The 22093-nt window shown below is 36.3% G+C and overlaps 1 protein-coding gene across 3 annotated transcripts in view; it reads right to left on the reverse strand.

The window, feature by feature from the left end:
• The window catches only part of NCOA1 (nuclear receptor coactivator 1), a 180579-nt gene that overhangs the window by 50647 nt on the left and 107839 nt on the right, over window positions 1–22093 (reverse strand). For all 3 annotated transcript variants that reach the window (XM_080812671.1, XM_080812670.1, XM_080812672.1), the window contains exons 6-11: window positions 18926–19103; window positions 16446–16625; window positions 15064–15159; window positions 10208–10348; window positions 2782–2929; window positions 107–1427 (exon numbers count right to left, since the gene is read on the reverse strand). In XM_080812671.1, the coding sequence (XP_080668797.1) occupies window positions 107–1427; window positions 2782–2929; window positions 10208–10348; window positions 15064–15159; window positions 16446–16625; window positions 18926–19103 (2064 nt within the window). The remainder of the gene's footprint in view (window positions 1–106; window positions 1428–2781; window positions 2930–10207; window positions 10349–15063; window positions 15160–16445; window positions 16626–18925; window positions 19104–22093) is intronic.

The following is a 22093-nucleotide window of genomic DNA, read 5'->3' on the forward strand; positions in this document are numbered from 1 at the left end:
AGGACAAAACATAGCCTGAATCCAAACCTGGTTTATGGTTGGTGTAAAATACATGAAAAGGAACAAATAACTGTGAATGTTCATCATGCAGCGAGGGATTACCTACCTGGCTCTGGGACTCCAGTTTAATTTCCTCAGGAGCGGGTTTGGTCATTGGGGTTGGGTTTGTGTTACAAGGATCCATCTGTTCTTTCTTTTCCACTTTCACCTTGACATCATCCAGGCTCAGGTTCGGAGTTGATCGTAAATCTTTCTCGTCTTTATCTAAAAGATATCGTAGGAGCTGATGGTCTTTTGATTCTTTTTTCTTCGAAGCATCCAGTTCTAGTTTTACACTCGAGCTCCCTTGTACCTGTCCACTCACTGACACAGAAGTTGATGCACTGTCCTTTTTATCAGGCTCAACAGACAGAGTGGTGATGTCCGAGGGGCTACCCTCCTGGAGAAGCCGGTGCAAAATCTTGTGCCGCTCTGTCAGCGAGCTATGAGAGGAGGGGCACGAACCGCTTGAAGAGTTAGCAGAGGCAGAGCTGGAAGAGCCCGAGCAGGACAGGACCTCTTTGCAACTTGTGTCTATATCAGCGTGGCGTAACTGCTGCTCTGCAGTCGTTGTCAAAAGCTGCACCAGTTTGTGACTGGTTTGGGAGTATTTATTGTCTCCATCTGAGAGTCTGTCATTGTTATGCAGAAGCCCCGAATCCAGAGGTTTGCCATCACTGGAGCTGTTGTCAGACTGAATCATTTCATTCAAAATGGATGCAATCTCTTTGTTATCTTTGGACTCAGCTTTTGCTGGTTGTATATTTAATCTGCTAGGTGAATTCTGTGAGCTCATCTGCCTGAGGACTGGAGAACTGGCAGAGAAGCCAACGGAGTTATTGGGTCCTTCATTCATGCTCTGTAAAGATGTTACTGGTATGTTTGAATAAGATCGGTTACTATTATTACAGGCAGTACCTGTCATGCCAACGGGGGAGCTTAATGTTGGAATATTAGGAGGGAACGAATTGTTTGGCATCCTGGGCCTTGGTGCCAATCCAGAACTAACTTGTCTCCTCGGAGACATGAACTGTGTGAGAGATATTCCTGTACCTTCCATAGGAGAATTATTGAGGTTTAAAGAGGGGTTAGTGCTCTGGGAACTGGCCTGTCCCTGGTTTAAGGCAACACTGGCTACAATCTGATTTCCAGGTGAGCATCCAAAACTCCCTTGGCTGTTGCTAGAATTACTATGACTGCTGCTATGGAGGTCTGAGCTCTGTTGGCGGTTTACTCTGGGGGACACCATGTTGTTGCTGGATGGTGGCAATGTGGACGAACGGGCCACACCATGAGCTGGCGAGATACTAGAATTGACGGAGGGGTTTACTCGGGGAATTGATATTCCAGAATTAGTGTCATCTTGAGGAGAAAGACCACTGTGTTCCCTAGGGGGGGGGAAAAAGACATTATTATTCAAACATCTTCACTGGTTTCCATTAAAATATTTTTATGATGCATATTATAAGCCAAGACCATTAACCTCATTAATATTGCAAGCCATCAAGTAAAGAGCTTCTGTATGACTTTAAATTAAGGAAAAACAATGGACTGTTAGTGCTACTGTGAAATATTAGCACTGCTTAATAGGAAACAGTGCTCATGGTCCCATAAATTTGATAATGGTTTCAGTTATATGGGAAAGAAATCCTTCTTGGCCTTGGAAAAAAATCCAATATATGTACTTTTAAACTTTTCAAAATTTAGTACAAATACTTAACATTACAATAATTTTTTTGGTTGAAAGAGAAACTTCCCACACCTCTGTTTACAAAGTCTTTTATTCATGACTCCCTTGTTACAGCTTTTAAGTATTTCAACTCCAAAGAGGAAGACTGGGTAAGGAAAATACTGTGTCACTGATGTAAAAATTAAAAAGGGTGATATGCAGACATAGCAGATGTTTTGAAAGAGAAATCACAATATGAAAAAAAGAACTGTGCTAATTCCACTCACAAGCATAAATTAAACTAAAATTAGAAAAAAAACAGAATACTGAATTCAGATTTTCATCGAGCTCTTTACTCAAATCCATAATTATGACAACAGATTTGTGACTGGTATTACCATGTTCCAATAAGCAAATATATCAGATGAGGAAAAGATGAAGTGAGGGGAAATGTCTTTGTTTTTGTTTAATGCTACATTTTAAATAGTTGCAAATGTAGGGTTTTGAATAATTCATAAGATAAAAGAATGGTTCCATGAATTTACCATATATACCAATGTAAAATGTATTTAGAGAGGAGAACAAATTAGAGGCAATGACATTCAAAAATCTCAAGTTGATAGTTTAATGACTTGTAGTTTGAGAAACTGTCAACTTGAACTCAGGAGCCATCGAGTTTGCCCTAATGAGAATACAGCACTTTTAAAAATAAAAATAACAATATTAACAAACTGAAATATTTTATAAGAGCAAAGTTCACATATGGGCAGCTGGCTATTTTTAGCCACCTTTTTGGTTTTTACCCCTGAAACACATATTTTCAGCCTAACCTTTCCTGTGTTCCTTTTTCTTTCTTCTTCTTTCTTCTTCTTCTTTTTTAAACAATAAGGCTATTGTTAGGCAAAAATACTATAAAACCCAGTATGGATATAGTGATTATATACTCATCACACTAGCTTAATGCCTAATTTAGAATTTTTGCTTTCTAGCCATCAAGAGTATTAAAAAATTTTCTCTAAGAAGAGATATGTGAACTGACTTATTTCATATGAAGCTCTCCAAATAAGTAGTACCTGTCGATGATATGAATTCCCATGATGAAAGGTTGCATGTCTGGACTTTGAGGGTAGCAAAGTTTACACTTGGTGTGGGCGCTAAGCATTGTCCCATCATTCAATATGAATCTATAGGATGGGCTGGAGGCAGTGCCACGAGTCATCACTGTTTCAAACAAAAGAAAAACCTAGTTAAAATTCTGACACTTGTACTTTGGGCAGAGGAGAGTTACCAAGCCTTATTTCTACCTTGAACCTCATTTTAAATGCCCTCCTAACAGCTGCTTGCTCAGACTCAAAATAAAGAATAGTTCAGACAAAGCAGGTATCTGATGGGTGAGGGTAAATGATTCTGGTTAAAATAGACCACTTGATGACAAGTTTTAATTCAGTTCTACTTGAATGAGTGCCTCCTCATATAAGTTAAAATGATGAAGAAACTTCAAACCAGGAAAAAAAATCAACCTTAATCTTTCCCCATAATGGGACATTTCTTCAAATTTTATTGTGTCCATTAAAAATACCAGGAAGTAACCTTCTCCCTTTCAGAATTATCTCTAACAAGTTTGTTTTTTTTTTTCCTTTTGCTGGCTGATTTTTCAACAGCTTTACTGAGATATAATTCATATAATATAAAATTCACCCTCCATTTTTTTGTTAGTTTGTGGAATCACTTAACTGAAATTCACATTTTTCACTCAGGAATGTGAATCACTAAGGTCTGTCAAATTAGTGTATTCACATATTATTGTTTATGTTTGAATTTAGTGTAGGAAGCAAATTAAGATAAAGCCGATCATGATTAATATAAAAAACAAAAACTAGGTTAAGGCAGTCAAATCACTATATAAACAACATAATTTACTTTTGTCTTAAAGATTTATTAATAGCAGACAAAAATCTAACCATACTGGTAAGTATTTATTAGATATATAAAGGCTATACCAGACTACTAAGTAAGAAAATGTCACTGATGTTTTAGCAATATAATAAAATTCTATTTTATTAAAGATTTAATAGGTAGATTCAGCTATACCAAGGTTAAAAATCACATTCACAGAAACACAAGAATTACTAGCACAAATGACTATTATGATTTAGCCTGTAATGAATTTAGTATTGTTTTTCAAAGACATTTCAGAAAGCCTTTCTATTACATTTTAAAGACATGTTAAAAAGACTTAAAATGACCAATTAATAAAAATTTTTTTAAACTACGTATTACTTTAAGAGAAGACATACTCTCTTTTACTGCTTTGGGTATACCTTATATACTGAAGAGAGGATAATCTGTTATAAATCTATACCATATACAAATCAGACTAGGTACCAAAATTAGGATATAAGCTTAATGGAAAGGATTAAGATTGATGTCCAACCAACCACATTCCTTACCCATCTGGCAACTTCAGCCAGATCACTGGCACATTTACTAAATATAACACATGGAGAAATTTAGTACCTAATGAAATAATTACTGATGAAAGAGAGTCTTAAATTAAATGGATAATTTTTATATAAGGATATAAATAAATGTTTGCTATAGCAAAACCCTAAAAAAATTTAAAGATTCCAAACTGTTAAATCTTTTTAGTAGTATATTTTAGAAGATACATCTACAGCAAAAAAGTAGCATTTCAAGATAAATTATTAACCTGGGATAATGATAAAGCTACATTATATAAAGGGCCAGGCAAGAGACAGTATTTTTCATGTTACTTTGCTTATGCCATTTTGTTTCTTCCTTCCTCATTGCTTATTGCTCTTTAGGATCTCCCCATCCTGCTGGAAAATACTGGCTCTTCACTTTTGAGCTACACGGTCACCAGCCACATGGAGCTATTTAAATTTAAAATTAAATAAAATTTTAAATTCAGTTTCTCAGCCACATCATATTTCAACTACTCAATAGCGACAGGTGGCTAATGTCTCCCATACTGGACAGTATGGTATACATACACACAATCTGGCTTCAACTTACATTTCCAATCCCATTTTTCATTGCTTCCTAAACATTTCCTCTGTGTCACTTTAAATAAGAGGTAGTAACTTTACACACTTATTCTTCTTCATCAGCTAAAATAAACATAAGGGCTAGTACTGTGTCCCATTCTTGTTTTCCACTCTCCTTGAATCTTGTATGATGCTTTGCATATAAAGTCACCTAGTAAGTTCTTGCTGACAAACCCTCAACTTGAATCTCATGTAAATAGATTAATATTGACTTGTGACCAACTACCATAACATTTCTTTAAAAGGCAGATTTTAGATCTTAGCTGTGTTCTTATATCTCAATTTATGTTCTTGCTCTCATAGGAATCTGGACTTAACTTTTGTAATGAAAATTAATGGAAAGAAATTTCTTGATTTGTTGATAAGCCCTATAAAGTGAGAAAGAACTAGAAACTCAGACTAGCATGGGAACATTAAGATGCTTCATCCTTTGGTAACCATGCTGTCTTAACTTGGAACTCTATCTATCTCAACTAGTAAAAATTCCAAAATAAAGAACCCCTATTAACTTATATAAGGAAATTACTACACTTTAAGTTTTGAAGTTAGATTATTTATTTTGGATGATAATGTGTGACTTAGCACAAATCATAATTCATACAGTCATAATTCATAATTATAACCATAAGTCATAATTCATACACTCTTTTTCCTTTGAAAAGGAAAAAAGGTAAGATAAACTATCATAAAACTTTAATTATTAGAACTTAATTAAGACTATCCAGTTAACTAGGAGCACAGGGGTGGCTCAGTCATTTAAGACATCTATCTGCCTTTGGCTCAGGTTATGATCCCAGGATCCTGGGATTGAGCCCATGTGGGACGCCCTGGTCCCCTTGGAGTCTGCTTCTCCCTCTCCCTCTGCCCCTTCCCCGGGGCACTCGCACTTGTGTGCGCTCACTCTCTTTCTAATAAATAAATAAAATCTTAAAAAAAAAAAAAAGACTATCCAGCTAACTAAAATTCTTTTTGGTGCTCAATTTTCAGATGGAAAGGTAAACCGAAAGGTAGCATGGATCAATGAGAAAAACACGCACCTAGAAGTCAGAGTCAGGCTTAAACTCTTTGTCATTTACAACTTCAGGACTTTGTAATGCAAATTAACCTTCACCCAGCATCACTAAAACTGAGCCAATAATGTTGTGAGGTAATATCTAGTATGCAGCCTAGTACGTAGCAGGTACTGAATGAATATTTTCTGAATAAACACCAAAGAAAAATCAAAGTAAAGAAAAAGCAAAGTACCTATGTCCTGAGTCATACACATATTCAGCCAATCCCTAGATACCATTCACACCAATAGCTTCAATCCCGTATAACAATCATTAATATTTTGAATTAAGACATGAATAAGGAAGCCACAGTTCTTTACAAGATGGCTGGATAAACCTTTGTTCCACACACCAAATTTTCCCTACAAATGGATTTCAAGGTTTATTGGAATGTTGTTGATCACAGGTCCTGGCGTTGTTTTCCAAACTAGTTTTGCCAGGTATATAGCTAGCTAGTATTGTGATCCCTGACTCCTGTGTCCATTTCTAAAATTTTTAGAACACTTAGTGGGGAGGGATGGTATTGATGTGGTATTACTGACACCCCAGAAACTCTTCTGGGAACCTTTTAAAATAACAACTTTTTTGTTTTGTTTTCCCCTCCAGAATAGGCCTCAAAAGAGCTATGAAGCAAAGGACACCATTTTCTCTGGTCATAGCAGCTCTAGAGTAGAGCTATTTGGGTTTTTGACTCTACCCAATTTGGTGCCAAGATAATCTCAACAAGTATGCTTTACTGATGTTAACTAAATGGGCAGGTATAAAATGTGTGGTAGGGTACTACACAGCAATGCCCGTAGAGATTTCTTTTTCCTTTTGTATTTCCCTAGATATATGCAGAAAGAATGCAACTTAAAAAGCTGTTAATTAAGGTAAAGAAAAAGAATTACCCTTAGATGCTCTAAGATTTTCAATTACTAATGAGTAAACCCTATTCAATATATCAAAATTTCTCAAAAAGAAAAATAAATTCATATTTTAAATATTTTCAACAAGACTGACAACAAAAAAAAAGATTTCACTTAACTCTGTTAATATGGACCATGGAATTAACCACATTACACAAGTCTCAAAGAACATTCTGGTTAATCATTCATATGGGTATGAATGGGTATTTATGTTTTATCGCAATGCTCCCAAACTTCTTGATACTATAAACTCCTTCTAACCGTCTTGCCATCTTCTTAATTAAAATAACTTTATATTGTGATTATAACGTTAAGATAACAGAAAAGTGAACAAAGAGTATGATAAAGCCATTTGTAATACCATCACTTAGAGATAACCACTGTGCATATTTTGTGAACCCTCTAGAACTGGATAAACAAACATCCAAGAGTGAGATGGTACTATATCCGCTGGGCTTTTGTAGACTATTTTCCAATATAACAATGTATCATGGACATCTCTCAAAGACAAAAAATGATGATCCTTTATGTCACTGATAATAGGTAAGCAGAACTTTCATAAAACTTTCCTAGGCTATATAGAACAATATCCCCATTTCTGCTACTCTCCCTAAATGCTGATAGATGTCCTATAGGAATAAGTACTTTGCAGAAAAATAAGTCTAGATAACAAAGTCAAACAGGTACCTTCATGGTAGAATCTCCCAGAAACTTAAATACTTTATATGTCTTATGAATTCTCAAGAATGGGAGACTGAAACATTCCCCAAACTTAATTCAGCATGAAACATTCCTTAGTTACAGCTATTAATATCTTGTGGAATGTAAGTTGATGTTTTCCAAACTTCTCTGTAAGAAAGCACCTTAGCTTATAGACTCTGATTCAGTAGTGGGGGTGGAGTCCAGAAATCTGGTTTAACAACTGCCTGGATGAATGTTATCAAGGACCCTGGGGAAGTATTTAACCTAAACCCTTCTTAAAGCAATGGCTCTCAGTTGAACTGAATCTGGGAAACTTTTCCAAACCGAATACACCTACACAGACCTCCTCCTAGCTTAAAAAGTTGCTCAGGTGATGCTGATATCCATTTCCCCCTAATCTCACTGGAGAACCACAGTTGTAATCTAGTTCATGCTGAATGCCCACAGATTTTTTGGCCGAAACGTGAGGTTCTTTTTTGTTTTTTTTCAAATTTGACCCCAGAAAATAAAATGGTAAACTTCCTTTAAAAGCTGTCTCTGTCAAAAGCAGCTGAAAAGTTAAGCTAAGAACTAACTTAAAGTTTAATGCATTTTAGGATTTTCTACCAGTCACTGTCTTCAAAGAGTAATTTAATGGATAGGGAAATAAAAAAAGACAGACTCCACCACTACAGAGTTTTACACCTCCCCCAACTCTGAGGGAGCCCAATGGATCTCACACTCGATGCACTTAAGCACTGCCTTTGGAAGTTCAGATACCTGGGCCCTCACAGGAGATTTGAATTCAGCAGGCAACATCTTTAACAGATGATCCCCCCATGTGAGTGTTTCATGGACCACCGTTTTCTTACCAGGTTAGACACTGCTGAGCATGAAATATCAGAAAAAGATGTGTTTAGTCCAAGTCCATGAACACTGTTAGGCAAATGGCCCCGAATCTACAAAACTATGTAATCAGAGTCACGTGAACTCTGCACAACAGTGTTGAGAAAAATACAAGTTATCTCTATTGAGGAATGTTTTCTTCCCCCAAAGAAGTGGAAGAAAAGGACATGAAGAAATGACTAATGGGGAAGAGGTGTTGAATTATATTTCTTTACATTCTACTCTAAATTGTTTTACTTCATATGTTAATGATAGTTACTTGTTCTAACTTTAACCAATCTGTTTTATAGAGAATTCAAATGGTTTAGAAACACATCAACTGTGGTTCAGTCACATCTACAGGGAACCTAGTCAGACAATAAGACAATAATCTAGATCTGCTTTGCCTTGGTGCAAGTATATGGAAATTACAGGCAAATAAAATTAAAAGTCTTTCACATACAGCCTTGGAAGGCCCAACTTACAAAGTTAAGGTAAAAACCAAAGAGCATCATATACTTTAGCATTTGCGGCAATAAATGGAGAGAGTGCTCCGAGTCTCAAACTTAGGCAAAAGTCAAGTGCCATTATTAGCAAGAGGGACTCACAAAGTCTGCAACCAGTAAATGGCATTAGTTGGTTGTTGTGATGGTTTCCATACCTGATGTACTTCAGGGTTGCCTGGAAACTTAAAAAATGTAGGTTCTTGGTCCTATCCTCTGAAATACCATCTTTGGGGAAGGTATCAGTCTAGTAAGAGGCCCACTGGAGAACTATTAGTCTATAGGAAGTTGTCCCATGAGTAACCAGACTAGTGAGACTCATATAGATGGCTTCTTGGAAAAAAAAAAAAATCAAGCTGCTTCCTATCCACATACCACCTGGATGTTAAAATGTAACGAACGGAAAATCATCTGTCAAGTTAGGAAACCTAATGTTACGGGAAAATATTAAAATTAAGAAGGATGATGGAATAATGAAAAACATTTTAAAATTATTTTTCAGGAAGAGTCACACAAAGAGTCTCTTTCACAAAGAAACTGTTAGTGAATAGAGAATAAATTATAGAGGGAATGGAGAATTAGGCTAACTTAATTACGTGACAATATTTTTAAAGTCTATCAAAACCCTCACCTCTGAAACTCTATGAACTTTCTCAAATAATTTTCCCTGTTTCCTGTAATACTGTTAAGTTCCTTAAGGGCAGAGAATATATTTATCTCCCACAGTACCATATAGCATCTATACAATTATTAATCTCATATGACATATGTTTAACTTGAAACTTCAACCTGAGTCAGGTGATACAGGTACCATAACAGTAATAAAGTAAACCTGTATGATACAGATTTCTGTATTATCTAGAAGCCCTTTCACATGCCTGTCCCTGCTGGGAATGACCTTCAAAAGTCAGACGAAATTATCACTTCCTTTCTGAAGCCATCCCTGATTCTCCAAGTCAGAAGTAATTTTTTTCTTCTTTGGTTATACCTCTGGGTATAAGCCCATGTCGCACTAATATTTAAAGTCATATATTGTCCTAATATATTTTGAGCTCCTTGAGGGCAAAACCCTGCTTCTTAGTCATCACTATATTCCTGCCACCTGACACAGTGTTCTATGTATGTGAGGAACTTGATACATGTCTGCTGAATGAATGAATGAACGAATGAGTGAGTGAGTGAGTGACCACCACATGATACCCTGTTCTTTAAAATGTGCATCCCAAATTCAGGATCCACTCATGAATTACTTTGCTTACCCATTTCTTCCTTTCCTAAAACCGATTATTGCAAAAACTGTAATTTGGAGAAAATACTTATCAAGCCATAAGTTCTATATAAATTACTTCAGTATTAATAAAAAGCAAGGTTAATGAAAATAATTATGAGAAGAAAACTTTACCTTCTTGAAACAGTTGTCTGGCATAAGATGGTTCTCTGCCCTGAGGTTGGAAAAAAGCATAGATGCATTTCCTCACTAAATCTTCCCAGCCAGTTCTGCCAGCAGCTCTCAGGGAACTAGTATCAATAGAGATGATTTTACCTACATGAAGAATGAAAGTTTCCATTTGTGATAGCCTCTTCATATAAGTCACCCATATTTCAAAATCGACAACTACATCTAAGAAATTTGCTGCTGCCCCTAAATGCTTATGGACAAAAATATTAATAAACACTATTAATTTTTATTACATATGGTAACAGAGTGTATCACTTACATGATAATAAAAAACTGTTTTGGCCTTGGAGTGCCCTTAGCATATCATATTCTAAAATTCAATCCCAGTCAAGTATTAAAGTCATGCCATAAGGACCTGAAGCTGCAGAGACTAAAGCAAATCGAACTCCTCTGGTTTGCTATCTGGATTCTACTCTCTGTCTACTAATGACTGGATCATTTATTGGGAAAGGAGAGACAGAGATGAAATATATCATTTTGGTTTAAATTAATTTCCAGTAACTAAGTGAAGAGAATATGAGAAAGTAAGCAAAACTTTCCTTTTCTACCTCTTCTTGGGCTGTAGGCAACATTGCATTTAACAAAGACTGAAGGCAATAAAAGTTAAATCAGAAAAAGATAACAGCATAAGATTGGCTAGATACTCTACACACAGAACATATGCTTCATAAACCGTAGTAGTGACTTGCTATTATTATCACACTTGAACAAATTTCCTAGATGGCTATGGAAGAATTCAGGTAAATTATTCCTTAGTTAACCAGGGGCCAATGAATTCAGTTTGGGATTATCCAGATGTTTTATTATTTTTTTATGTAATCTTATATTAACACAAAATAATACAGGCAAGATATATACGTGTATAGAGTTAGATTAATAAAATGAAAACCTGCAAACCCACCAACCAATTTCAGAACTGGAACATTACCTATACCATTCCATTATGTGCGTACTCCTCACATGTCACATCCCTCTGTTTTTACGTTCTCCTGTCAAGGGACATCTAAATTGTATCCCATTTTTTGATATTACAATGAATGCTGCTGTGAACACTATCTACATTTTCCAAGGTGCATGTGTGTGAGAGTTCTCTAGCGTACAGACATAGGACAGAACTGTTGAGTCATAGGTTATGTGAATATTCAACTTTATAACATTAAACTGTTCCCCAGAAACTTATATAAGAGCTACTCTTAATCCAACATCCTCTCTATCACTTGGGGTATTGTCAGGCTTCTTTATTTTTTACGATTAATAGCTGAAAAATGTTTATGATCTAAATTTGTACTCTCCAATGAATGAGGTTGAGAATTTTTCATTTTTTCCTCTTCTGTGAACTGCTGATTTTTTTCCTTATCTTCCCTCTTCTCACAACGAACTCAAATCTGTTGTACTATTTGTGCATCCTCATTTTAACTAATTCCTTCTTTATGTATTTCACTTGGCTTGGCTGGAATTTATTAGGCCTCTTTAATTCAGAGTCTTGAATCTGATACATCTGAATCAGTCTGATAAGGCTGTTGCCCAAGTCTTGGCATAAATGTAAATGGCAGAAAGAAAAGAAATTTAAACTTAAAGGAATTTTGTTATTTAAGAATGGTTTGGGGAAAGCCTGGTGAACACTTGGCTGCAATTACAGACAATTCTGGATTTTCTAAGAATGATAATTATTTAATCTTTGTCTCTTATTACATCAGAGGTCAAGAGTTGGTTATAGCTGAGAATTGACTGTCACAGGATCTTCACACGCAACAATGCTCCTCAGATGCAATGACAAAGGGAGGGGTATGTGTTCATGTCAGTACTAACCACAAGAAAGCAAGAGCCTAGAACTGCATGATCAGAGGGGAGAAGGTTATTAAATTATCGGCAATGGTAACAAATGACTAGGTAATGCAGTGACTGTCTTAAAAGAGGATCATGAATGGGTTGATTTCGAGTACCTCTGCTTGCTAGAGAAAAGTTTAACCAACCACCCCAACTAGTAAGCCACTGTTCAACATTTCTTGGCAGATGATTTTTTTTTTTTAAGGGATGGGAACCACTTTTAAAAGTGATGTAACTCTACGTAGAGTTAAAACTACTACTAAAATTTAAGGAATTAAATATCTAATACTTAATTGCAACTGGTTTATTATTTTTTTATCTAAATCAATGATATATTTCGATGATACAATAAAACGTTATTTACATTTTAAGAACACTTTATATTTCTTTGCCAACTTTCTATTTTCCTTCTATTTTACATTTCCTCTGGTATCTCCTATGTAATAAGTGTGTACAGTACAGTGATGTCCTTGTAATAGTGCTTTGGTAGAAGGCAATGCAATATAAAGGAAGAGCTATATATTAGGGCCTATAGATGTCTGTTCTCACCAATTAGCTGTATGGTTTTGGAAAGGCACCATTCTATCCTTTGTAAAATGAGTGGGCTAGAGTCTATGATCTCTGAGGTTCTCTCTAGATTTATAATTATTTTATGATTCAGAGCTTAATTTTTAAATTTATATGCATCTACTTTAAAATCAGGTACATCTAAGATTTTAATGCTGGGTCCTTGGTCAGGAACAAAACTACCAGTAATAACATTATTCCTATGGGAAAATACAGTCTTCTTTAAAATAATCCAATTTAAGGGGCACCTGGGTGGCTCAGTCAGTTAAGGGTCTGACTCTTGATTTCAGCTCTGGTCATGATCTCAGGGTCTTGAGATCAAGCCCTGCACCAGGCTCTGTGCTCAGCGGGGAGTCTGCTTCTCTCCCTCTACCTCTTGCCCTGCTTGTAATGCTCTCTCTCTCTCAAATAAATTTAAAAAAAATAAAATAATCCAATTTAAGATTCAACGTATAGAAATGCAATATGAGGAAAAGCTGAAATACATTGTTCCTAAATTATCCTCATAAATTTCAGGCCTCCTTCATCTCCCACATTTATTCAGTAACCGGACTTCCACTCTTTCCAGCAAGCTTTCATTCTGCTCACAAGCCCTTACTTGGGTTTATGGATGCAAAAGACCAGTTATATTTTTCAGTAAACCCTATTCTTCCCCCATGCATTAGTATTTTTGGTTTTCAATAAAGGTTATTCAATTTTCCCAGAGCTGTACATTGGTGGGAAATGGAAAAGGACATGTAGATGGTAGACTCAAAAGGGAAGGAAGAAAGTTATGGTAAGGGATAATTACCATGCACAGATGCTGTTATCTCCAAGTCCTAGACATTCTCTTTACTATACTCTATTATTCATGCTAATTTATCCCAACCTACCCTTCAGTAAGAGCAGCTGGGAGCTTATCTTTAAAAACACAAGAATAAAAGCACACAATAGGAATATTAAGTTTCTGGGACTAAAAAACTAGTAAATATTGTAACAAATATTAATAAATGTTATAAATAATGGTAAGGGCCAAAAAGTACTTTAAACCTAAACTTTCACAAAGAATAAAAACCAGTAGAAATGATTTTTAAAATCTTGATCTGCTGAAAAATATTTCTGAGGTATCTATCCCTATTTTAAAATGAGAGAAGTAACTGATACATAAGTAACTCTGATGTAAAAGTACAAAACTTGATGTGTTAAAGTGAAGATAGGATTATATAACGTATGAAAAATACTATAGAAAATTGTAAAGGACAATAACAATTTGTTTTGGCTGAAAATCAAATCTGCAGCAGGCCTTTATAAAGAGGGCCTTCCTTCCTGGCACTCACTTTTGGGCACTGCTGCCCTTCTTTCGGTTCCTCTCATGCACTTGTCTGTTTTCCCACAGGCCTCTGCAGCTAGCTCTCCTTCCTCAATCAGGAGCTCTCATGCTGCACCGTGACCCTCCTTGCCGCCCCTTCCACACTTTGCAGAGTTGGCTCCTCCTCATCTTTTGGAGCTTAGGGCTCAATATCAGCTCCTCAGACAGGCGCTGGTTCACCAGCTAATTTAAAAATTTAAATTAATTTAAAAATTTAAAAATAGGTTCTCCCTATTAGTTTGCCTTTCCCCATCTCACATACTTTCCATCATAAAATGTACCACAATTTGTAATTGCGTTGTTGATTTTTGCTCAGCTATGTACACCCTTAGCAGTCATACACAGTGACAGGCGCTTCCAGGCACTTAATCAGTATGTGCTGAATACATTTAAAGAAAAAGAGGAGAGGAAAAAGAAATAGCCAGATCCACTGAAGCATAATTTTAAAACAACCATTTAAAAATAATTATATGAATAAAATCTTTTAAAAAAAAATAAAATAAAAATAAAAATAATTATATGTACATCTACTTTACCAAATTTCTTTAAAAATCTTATTCCATGATTATGAAAAATAATTTATAACCAAATAATAATTTATAATTATAATTTATATATAATTTATATATACTTATATATAATTTATATATACATATTATATATATTTATATATAATTTATAATAATAATTTATAAAATAATTTATAACCAAAACAGTATGTGAATGAACAAATATTATAATGTTCTCCCTAGCACCCTGCCCATGACAATGATTACAACATCTAAAATGCACAAGACGAATGGGGTGCCTGGCTGGCTTGGTCAGGGGAGCGTGTGACTCTTGATCTTGGAGTTGTGAGGCTGAGTCTGACGCTGAATGGAGATTACTTAAAAGTAAAATCTTAAAAAAAAAATTAATACAATAAAATATAAAGTGCCCAGGATCAAGACCATCATTTAAAATATTTTCTGTGTAAGACAAGTGAATGGAAGCTGAATAGCAGACAACAGAAGGACACAAGATTTTGGATGTAAATTCTAAATTCTGCAGTAAATACCTGTAGTATCTTGCTTGGTCATAAAGGATTCTACACCTGTAATAGCTGGAGGCCGAGGTAATCGCCGTGCAATACAAATCAAACATGACTGGAAATCTGCCCAAAACAAGAAAAGGAAGTTTAAGAAGAGAGGGCAGAAAACAGTTCACATCCATCATTTGCCATTAATGGTTTCCATAAAACAACACATGTTATAGGACCCAATACTGGAGTCACTCTGATCTAATAATATAATACTAAAGATTAAAATTGCTGGTAACCAAAAACTGGCAACCCTGGGTAGAGATCTGTTTAGCATAAATTATCCCTTTGCACTGACTGTTCAGACATAAACCAGAGGAGACGGACACATCACATGTACTTGGGTGATAACAACTTAAAGAAGTAGTTTTCACTAGATTTAAGGAACACAGTGATTTTTTTTTTAATATAGTTTTTAGTCAATTTCCTGTATTTATCACTACTTAATGGCTATAAACACTATTCTTATAACCACTGTGCAGATAATAATTACAATATGAGAAATATATTTAACTCTTTCTGAAGAAGCAATTATTTTGCTCTTGATGGAGGACTTCATATTTTAGGATCTATAATTTTTTCAAAGTCCCATTTCCAATTTTTTTGAGTGCTACACAGCTGAACATGAGCTTCGATCATATCAGACAGACTGGCACTGGCATGTGTATTTTGTAAAAAATCCTCAGTTGACTATGGCACCCATTTGCAGGTGAAACCTGCTACATGCACGGCCTTCTTTGTATCTGATTAATTTCTCATCTTCTACCTTCCCCAGTCCTTACTCCAGTTTCTAGTTTGTGGTGCTCTTTACTTAGCTCAGACTGGCTCACGTGCAGAACTCATCCTCTATCATACACTTGACAAATGCCATGTTGATACCATGTTCGTATTAGAGCTTCAGCTGTGTTTTCTTCTATTCATATGTTTTCTCCTTGTAAATTACCTTGTATGGCCTCAAAAATGCTAACTCTATTCTCCAATGTTCCCCACACTCTAAACTTGAAACTTTCTAAAAATCAGAGAGCTGTTCAACAGCCTGCTGCATCTGGTACATTTCCAACTGGCAGCAGTTAGCTACGTCTCTTATTTCTAGGCAGCAAGTTGGTTTGAATTTGACATTTTAGTGGGAATGCCAGCTTAAAACCGAGAGCGTGGGGGCATTTTAAAGGGGTGATTCTAGATGTTGGCAACTTTCTTCTTAAGTATTGGGAAATAACACAGTAAGCTGAATAGCCACTATGATGCATAACATAGTGGCCAAAATTACTATCTGAAAAAGGCTGTTTATAATCAATTACCTCCCTGATCTTTAAAGCCATGGAAAAAGCGAGCAAAGCCCTTAAAATCATCCTTTGTTTTACCTTCTCCATCCTCTTGAATTGATTTTGGCTGTGACACAGTGAAGCACTGCATGACTTCATAGCGCTGGCACGCTTCTTGGTTCTCGGTGCCTGGCTCATCTGGAGGGTGAATTAGCATCCTGCAGTTAAAGGTATGGCTGTTTCGTCGTGTTGCCTCCTGAGGCCACGGAACTCCATTTACTGTGGAAGAAAAACTGATTATATGTCTGTGAATAGGGTGAAGAACTCTGAGGATACAAAGACATACATTTAGCCATCTGCTTTATTAGATATTCAGATTAAAGACAGATCTCTTCGCATTTAACATTATCCTGAGGCAACAGGATACTTATCTTCCTTAGCAAATCTTAACGTCTACCAATTACAAGAGCGCAAAATTTCTAAGAGAGTGTATAGGATTTCCCCCCTCAAAAAGAAGACCTAACGTAGTCCTAATTCTTTAGTAGTCTTTAAAAAAAGTTAAAGACAAAAATAATAGCTTACACTCTTTTACTCAGAATTTTTATAGCAGTTAATTAATGCACTTTTCCATTTGTTTCCATTTGTTTCATTTGGAAATGAAAAAATGATTGGAAACCAGAGACCCATTGTTAAGCAGGAGTTTTAACCTGGCAGGCATGTATTCTTAAGGATGGGCTTGTGAAAATGTGCACCTTTTTGGGGAGAGGATTCAAAGTTTCTCAAAGGAGACCGTGACTCAAAAAAATATTTAGACTAGACAGAGACCAACCTTGGCTTAATGACCATTCTTCTCACCCTCAAATATAGTGGGTAGTCAATAAGTTATTACATAAAAATTGGGGTGCCTGGTTGGCTCAGTTGGTTAAGGTTTTGATTTCAGCTCAGGTCATGATCTCAGGGTCGTGAGATCAAGCCCTGTGTCGGGCTCCTCACTGGGCATGGAACCTGCTTAAGATTCTTGCTCTCTCGGGGTGCCTGGGTGGCTCAGTGGTTAAAGCCTCTGCCTTCGGCTCAGGTCATGATCCTGGGGTCCTGGGATGGAGCCCCGCATTGGTCTCTCTGCTCAGCCGGAGGCCTGCTTCCCTTCCCCTCTCTCTGCCTGCCTCTCTGCCTACTTGTGATCTCTGTCTGTCAAATAAATAAATAAAATCTTTGGGGGGGAAAAAAAAAGATTCTCACTCTCTCTCTGTACCCCTCCCCTTCACTCCCTCCATCTCTAAAAAATTAAAAAATTAAAAAAATAAGTTATTATATAAAAATGATTGTTAAAACATGCGTGTTGCCTGATTTGGTATAAGAAAACTGAATTCAGTTATAGATAAGATGTCTGTATATTTCATGTGATCATCACTGTGTGATGGGTCACTACTGCCTAGTTAACAATGTTATATTCAAACCATGGTGGCAGTAAGAGGGTTTTTAAGGCTCTTCTCTCACCATTTGCAACAGTTTTCTTACTTTATCCTCTGTACTGAAACTCCTTCCTTTTTGGTATCTCATCAGCCTGTAACTGTTAGAGGAAATCATGGAAACAAACCTATACTGGAGGAAGGAGTCTTGGTTTTGTTATGAGCAAGCTGTGAGGTTTGGGTTAATTACTTTATCTTTGTACCATCTTTAAAATAAAGGAATCTGCTATATTATCTCTCAAGTCATTCATGCTCTAAAATTCTGTAACAAAACACATAAGATCCCTTGATAATTCAAATATCAAACTAGTGATTTTAATAGAAATAATCATTTCAGGCCCTCAGGTACTATAAACACACAGTACTCTTTGTCAAAGAAGAAACAAAACTTCCATTCTATTGAGTGAACAATATAGAAAATAAAGAGCTACAGATAACATTTTATTTGCATGTGTGGTTTAGTTATACAGAATTTCTACTCAAGGCCCTCCCCTTACTTTTAGAGCACGCACAGGCTAAGGAATAGGCACAGGGTTTAGCAAATGGAACAGAGGTTGGAAATCAGACCCCATCCGCCCTCTCAGCTGGGCTCCTTTGTCAGCAAACAATCTGTCCAACCATACTGGAAACTTCTGAGTTGAAACCGCTCATATCCAAAAATGTTCATTTTAATACATACATAATATGACAGAATATTTTTCCCTCCCTCCCTCTCTCATTCCCTTCCTCCCTTCCTCCTTTTTTTCTTTTTGAGCAGGGTGGTGGGAAGGATATACATTTGTCTCTTTCTTGGACATAATCAAAATTGAAAACAAAGGTAATTTCAAGCAGAAGCTTCTCGTGGCAAGGCAGCTGACTGCTCTGCTTCTTCCTACCATCATATGACTAGGGCATAGCAAGAAGAAGAGGATAAAAGGAGTGCTCTCTATCAACTATTTGATGATACTCTCTCTTCATATTTACATATCAGGCTGAAATGAAATTTAAATATTTTTAATATGTTATAACATATTCTAGAATAATACTATGTACTACAAATATAATAATTGCATAATGGGAAAAAAAAAGCTACAGAGAGTTCATATTCTTTTAAAAAACATTGTTTTGTACCTAGTGATTTTGGGAGCAGATTCTTCACAAATTCCGCATGATCCCCCACATGCAGTATGCTGTAGACACTGGTATTCATTAATTCCTCCTGATTGTAACCCAAGTAGCTGGTCACATTCTCTGACACAAACACAATTCTCCCTTCACAGTTCACAACAAAGAAAAATCCATCCAAAGCCTGCAAAGCCAAAAAAAAAAAAAAAAAGATTAAGAGATTAGGAGGTTAAAAAAATAAAAGAAAAATACACATATACATATCTCTATTGAAAAAGAGATCAGAATATATATCAAGTTAAAAGAAAAAGGGAGCCTGAATAGAAGATTTAATATTGTATGTTTTCTGTAGAAGGGGCAGGATTTTAAAACAGACTATACAGTAATCTTCAGCAGGCATGAATGAGTGTTATCGACCCTCTCTCTCTCAGAGAGAAACTTTATGGTAGCAGATGTGAAGCAAGTAACTGGTATTAACGTAGTCATAAACATCTCTAAACTATAGGTTAAGACCTGGTCTCTACCCTCAAAGAATGGGGTACGGTGGTAGAGAGACATAAATATAATAAAATACCAGTAATGCAGTGTCAGAGTCATACAACCAAATATTCTAAGAGCACAAAGAAAGATACCTAACTTGAGGTTGGGTTGAGAGACAAAGAGAGGCTCTTTACAGACCCCTGAGTTCTACAGAACATAGTGGAGGAGCAGAAGAGGAATAAGAGAAGAACATTCTAGGCAGAGGGGACAGCGTGACACATTAAGGAACAAAAAAAGCAGTTTAGAGTTGCTGGAGTACATGGTACAAGACAGGCTCATGCCAAGAAATAAATCTGTAGAGGTGGTAAGAGTCAAATCTGAGGGCCTCCTATGCTTTGATACAGAGCTAGGGGTCTCAAAAAAGAAATATAGTATGCCCTAAAGAGAGCATTAAATCCTAGAGATGGAGGAAAAAAGTCAGAATCTCTGTTTATAGTGTAATCTAAAAATATAAAGAAGAAATTAAGCTTAATAAACCATACTGACACCCTGATACCTCAACTCAGTCCAGACAGTCACATATCACAAGCCATGGAATCCGGAGAGAAGATCCAGAATGCAGTGGTTGACAGTGGCACCTCACTTATTTGTAATCATTACACTTATTGTAACATATTGCAATTTACTTGCTATAGGATATGTATGAGCAGTAAAGACAAGATCTTTAGAAAGTAGAACATTTATAGGATTCTATAAAAGATGTAAAATGACCATGAAAATCCTCTGTATCACACACATAAGTGTGCTAGTTATCTGTGGCAAAATTCTTAAAAGAGCTAACAATGTCATTGGCTATTCATTTTTCTTTTTAAAAAAAAGGCAAGTGTCCCAAATTTGCTAACCTACTTTATGACGATGAGTTGTTGTGATAATAAGTTACCTAGCAGATGTTTTCCAAATAACAAACACACTTAATTTTGTCCCTCCAGGGTAAAGATAAAATTTAAACAATGAATAAGGAGTAAACTTCCTTTCAAGAAGACGTTTACACTACAGAGACAGCAGGTGAAAATGCATGTTTTGAAATGTTACTGTAGCTGTGACTTTGTCACCAAAATGATGAAAATTATTTGTAAGAATTCTCTTCTCAGTTTAAAAATTTTTAAACAGGACTTTTTACCTACTCAAAAATCTTCCAGTTTCAGTAGGGTTTAAACTCATTTTTTTTAAATGTGAAAATGCAACACCTTTTGATTACTTTGGAAGAATCACTGCTTGAGATCAAGGAAGATGGAATTTCAATAAAAACCTAGGGATGTGATTAATGATCTAAAAATCTCACTCCTAGATAAACCCTTTGCTGACCTATTTCATGTTCAGAAGAGCAGAGCAAAGCACCCTCATTTCTAACTAACTGTTGTTTTGTTTCTTTAAGTCAGATTAGCTATAAATTTCATAGCAGGTGATCAATACATCATTTGCTTTGCAGTTTATGTGAAAATAGGAACAATGGAAATACAGATAGATCAATTTTTTAAAAGTAGACCTAAAAATTATTTAAACTGTTCTTAGCTATTAACCGAATCAGCATAAATACAATTTCACTTACTTTATTTTTGGTCTCTTAAAGGAGTTTAATAAAGAACAGTGCGGGTATAACTGAGTGTCTTAGTTTAGAGCAAGAAACAGTATTGATACTGACATCAAAGACCGGGAAGCAAAACCTGGTTGTTCCATGGAGAACCTGTGGCAAAGGCCACACTACTCAGCCTCTTTAGCACTGCTTTCTCCCTTTTATCACCTAGTTTTCAGGGCATCCTTCTTGGTTCCTCCCTCTCTGCCTCCCCGGTGACCCTGTTTATCCTCAAAGCCACACCTGGTCTCTCCCTTGCTTTCTTCACTTTCCATGTCTGTCTCTGGTATCTCTGGAAGTTGCCTGTTATCTGCAGAGGGAAGGGGAGAGAACAAGACCCACTTCTGGGGTCATTTCTGTCCAGTCTGAAGATTAGCCAACGGTGGGCTCAGTATCCAGCACCAGAAAGACCTTCGGACTCACCCGGACTATTTGCTGCATTTTTAAAAATCCAAGGGACTTAAAAACTCTCCTTCATTGTAGTAGGGCTGGAATCCCTGTAGTATCCTTTCCACAGACCTACTGGGGCTTCTCCAAGTTCTCTTCCCATTGACTGTACCTGACTTCACTGCCAGGCTGGGAAGTTATTCTAGTAACTGGCCTCTGGAATATGCAGCTGATCAGCCTTACAGGGAGAGCAGAACTTTCACCAGGTCTCTGTCTGGCCTCAGTTACATGGACTTGTCGTTTCCTCTGTGAAGTCTGGGGCATCATGTTTCTTTTGAGCTTCCCCAGAAAAGGCTGGCTGGGAAAACAGGTCTACAAAGGCTCCCTCGTGGTTGCAGAGTTGTCCTGCTGAACTATGCCTGGGATGCAGACAGCCTGTCTCTTGCTGGAAATGCCTTTTTTTTGTTGTTCTTGTTTTTTAATTACAAATTATATATGTACTTAAAAAATTGCTTAAGTATGAAAATGAAATAGTACAAGATCTGCTGAAATCTCACCTCCAAGAGACTGGTAACATTTCAGGGAATATTCTTTGAGACTATTTCTATGAATATACAAACATCTCTAATTTCTTCAAGTATGACTGACTAATATAATCTGCTGACACTCGCTCT

Source organism: Martes martes (genome assembly GCF_963455335.1).
Source record: "Martes martes genome assembly, chromosome: 9".
Taxonomy (NCBI): Eukaryota; Metazoa; Chordata; class Mammalia; order Carnivora; family Mustelidae; genus Martes; species Martes martes.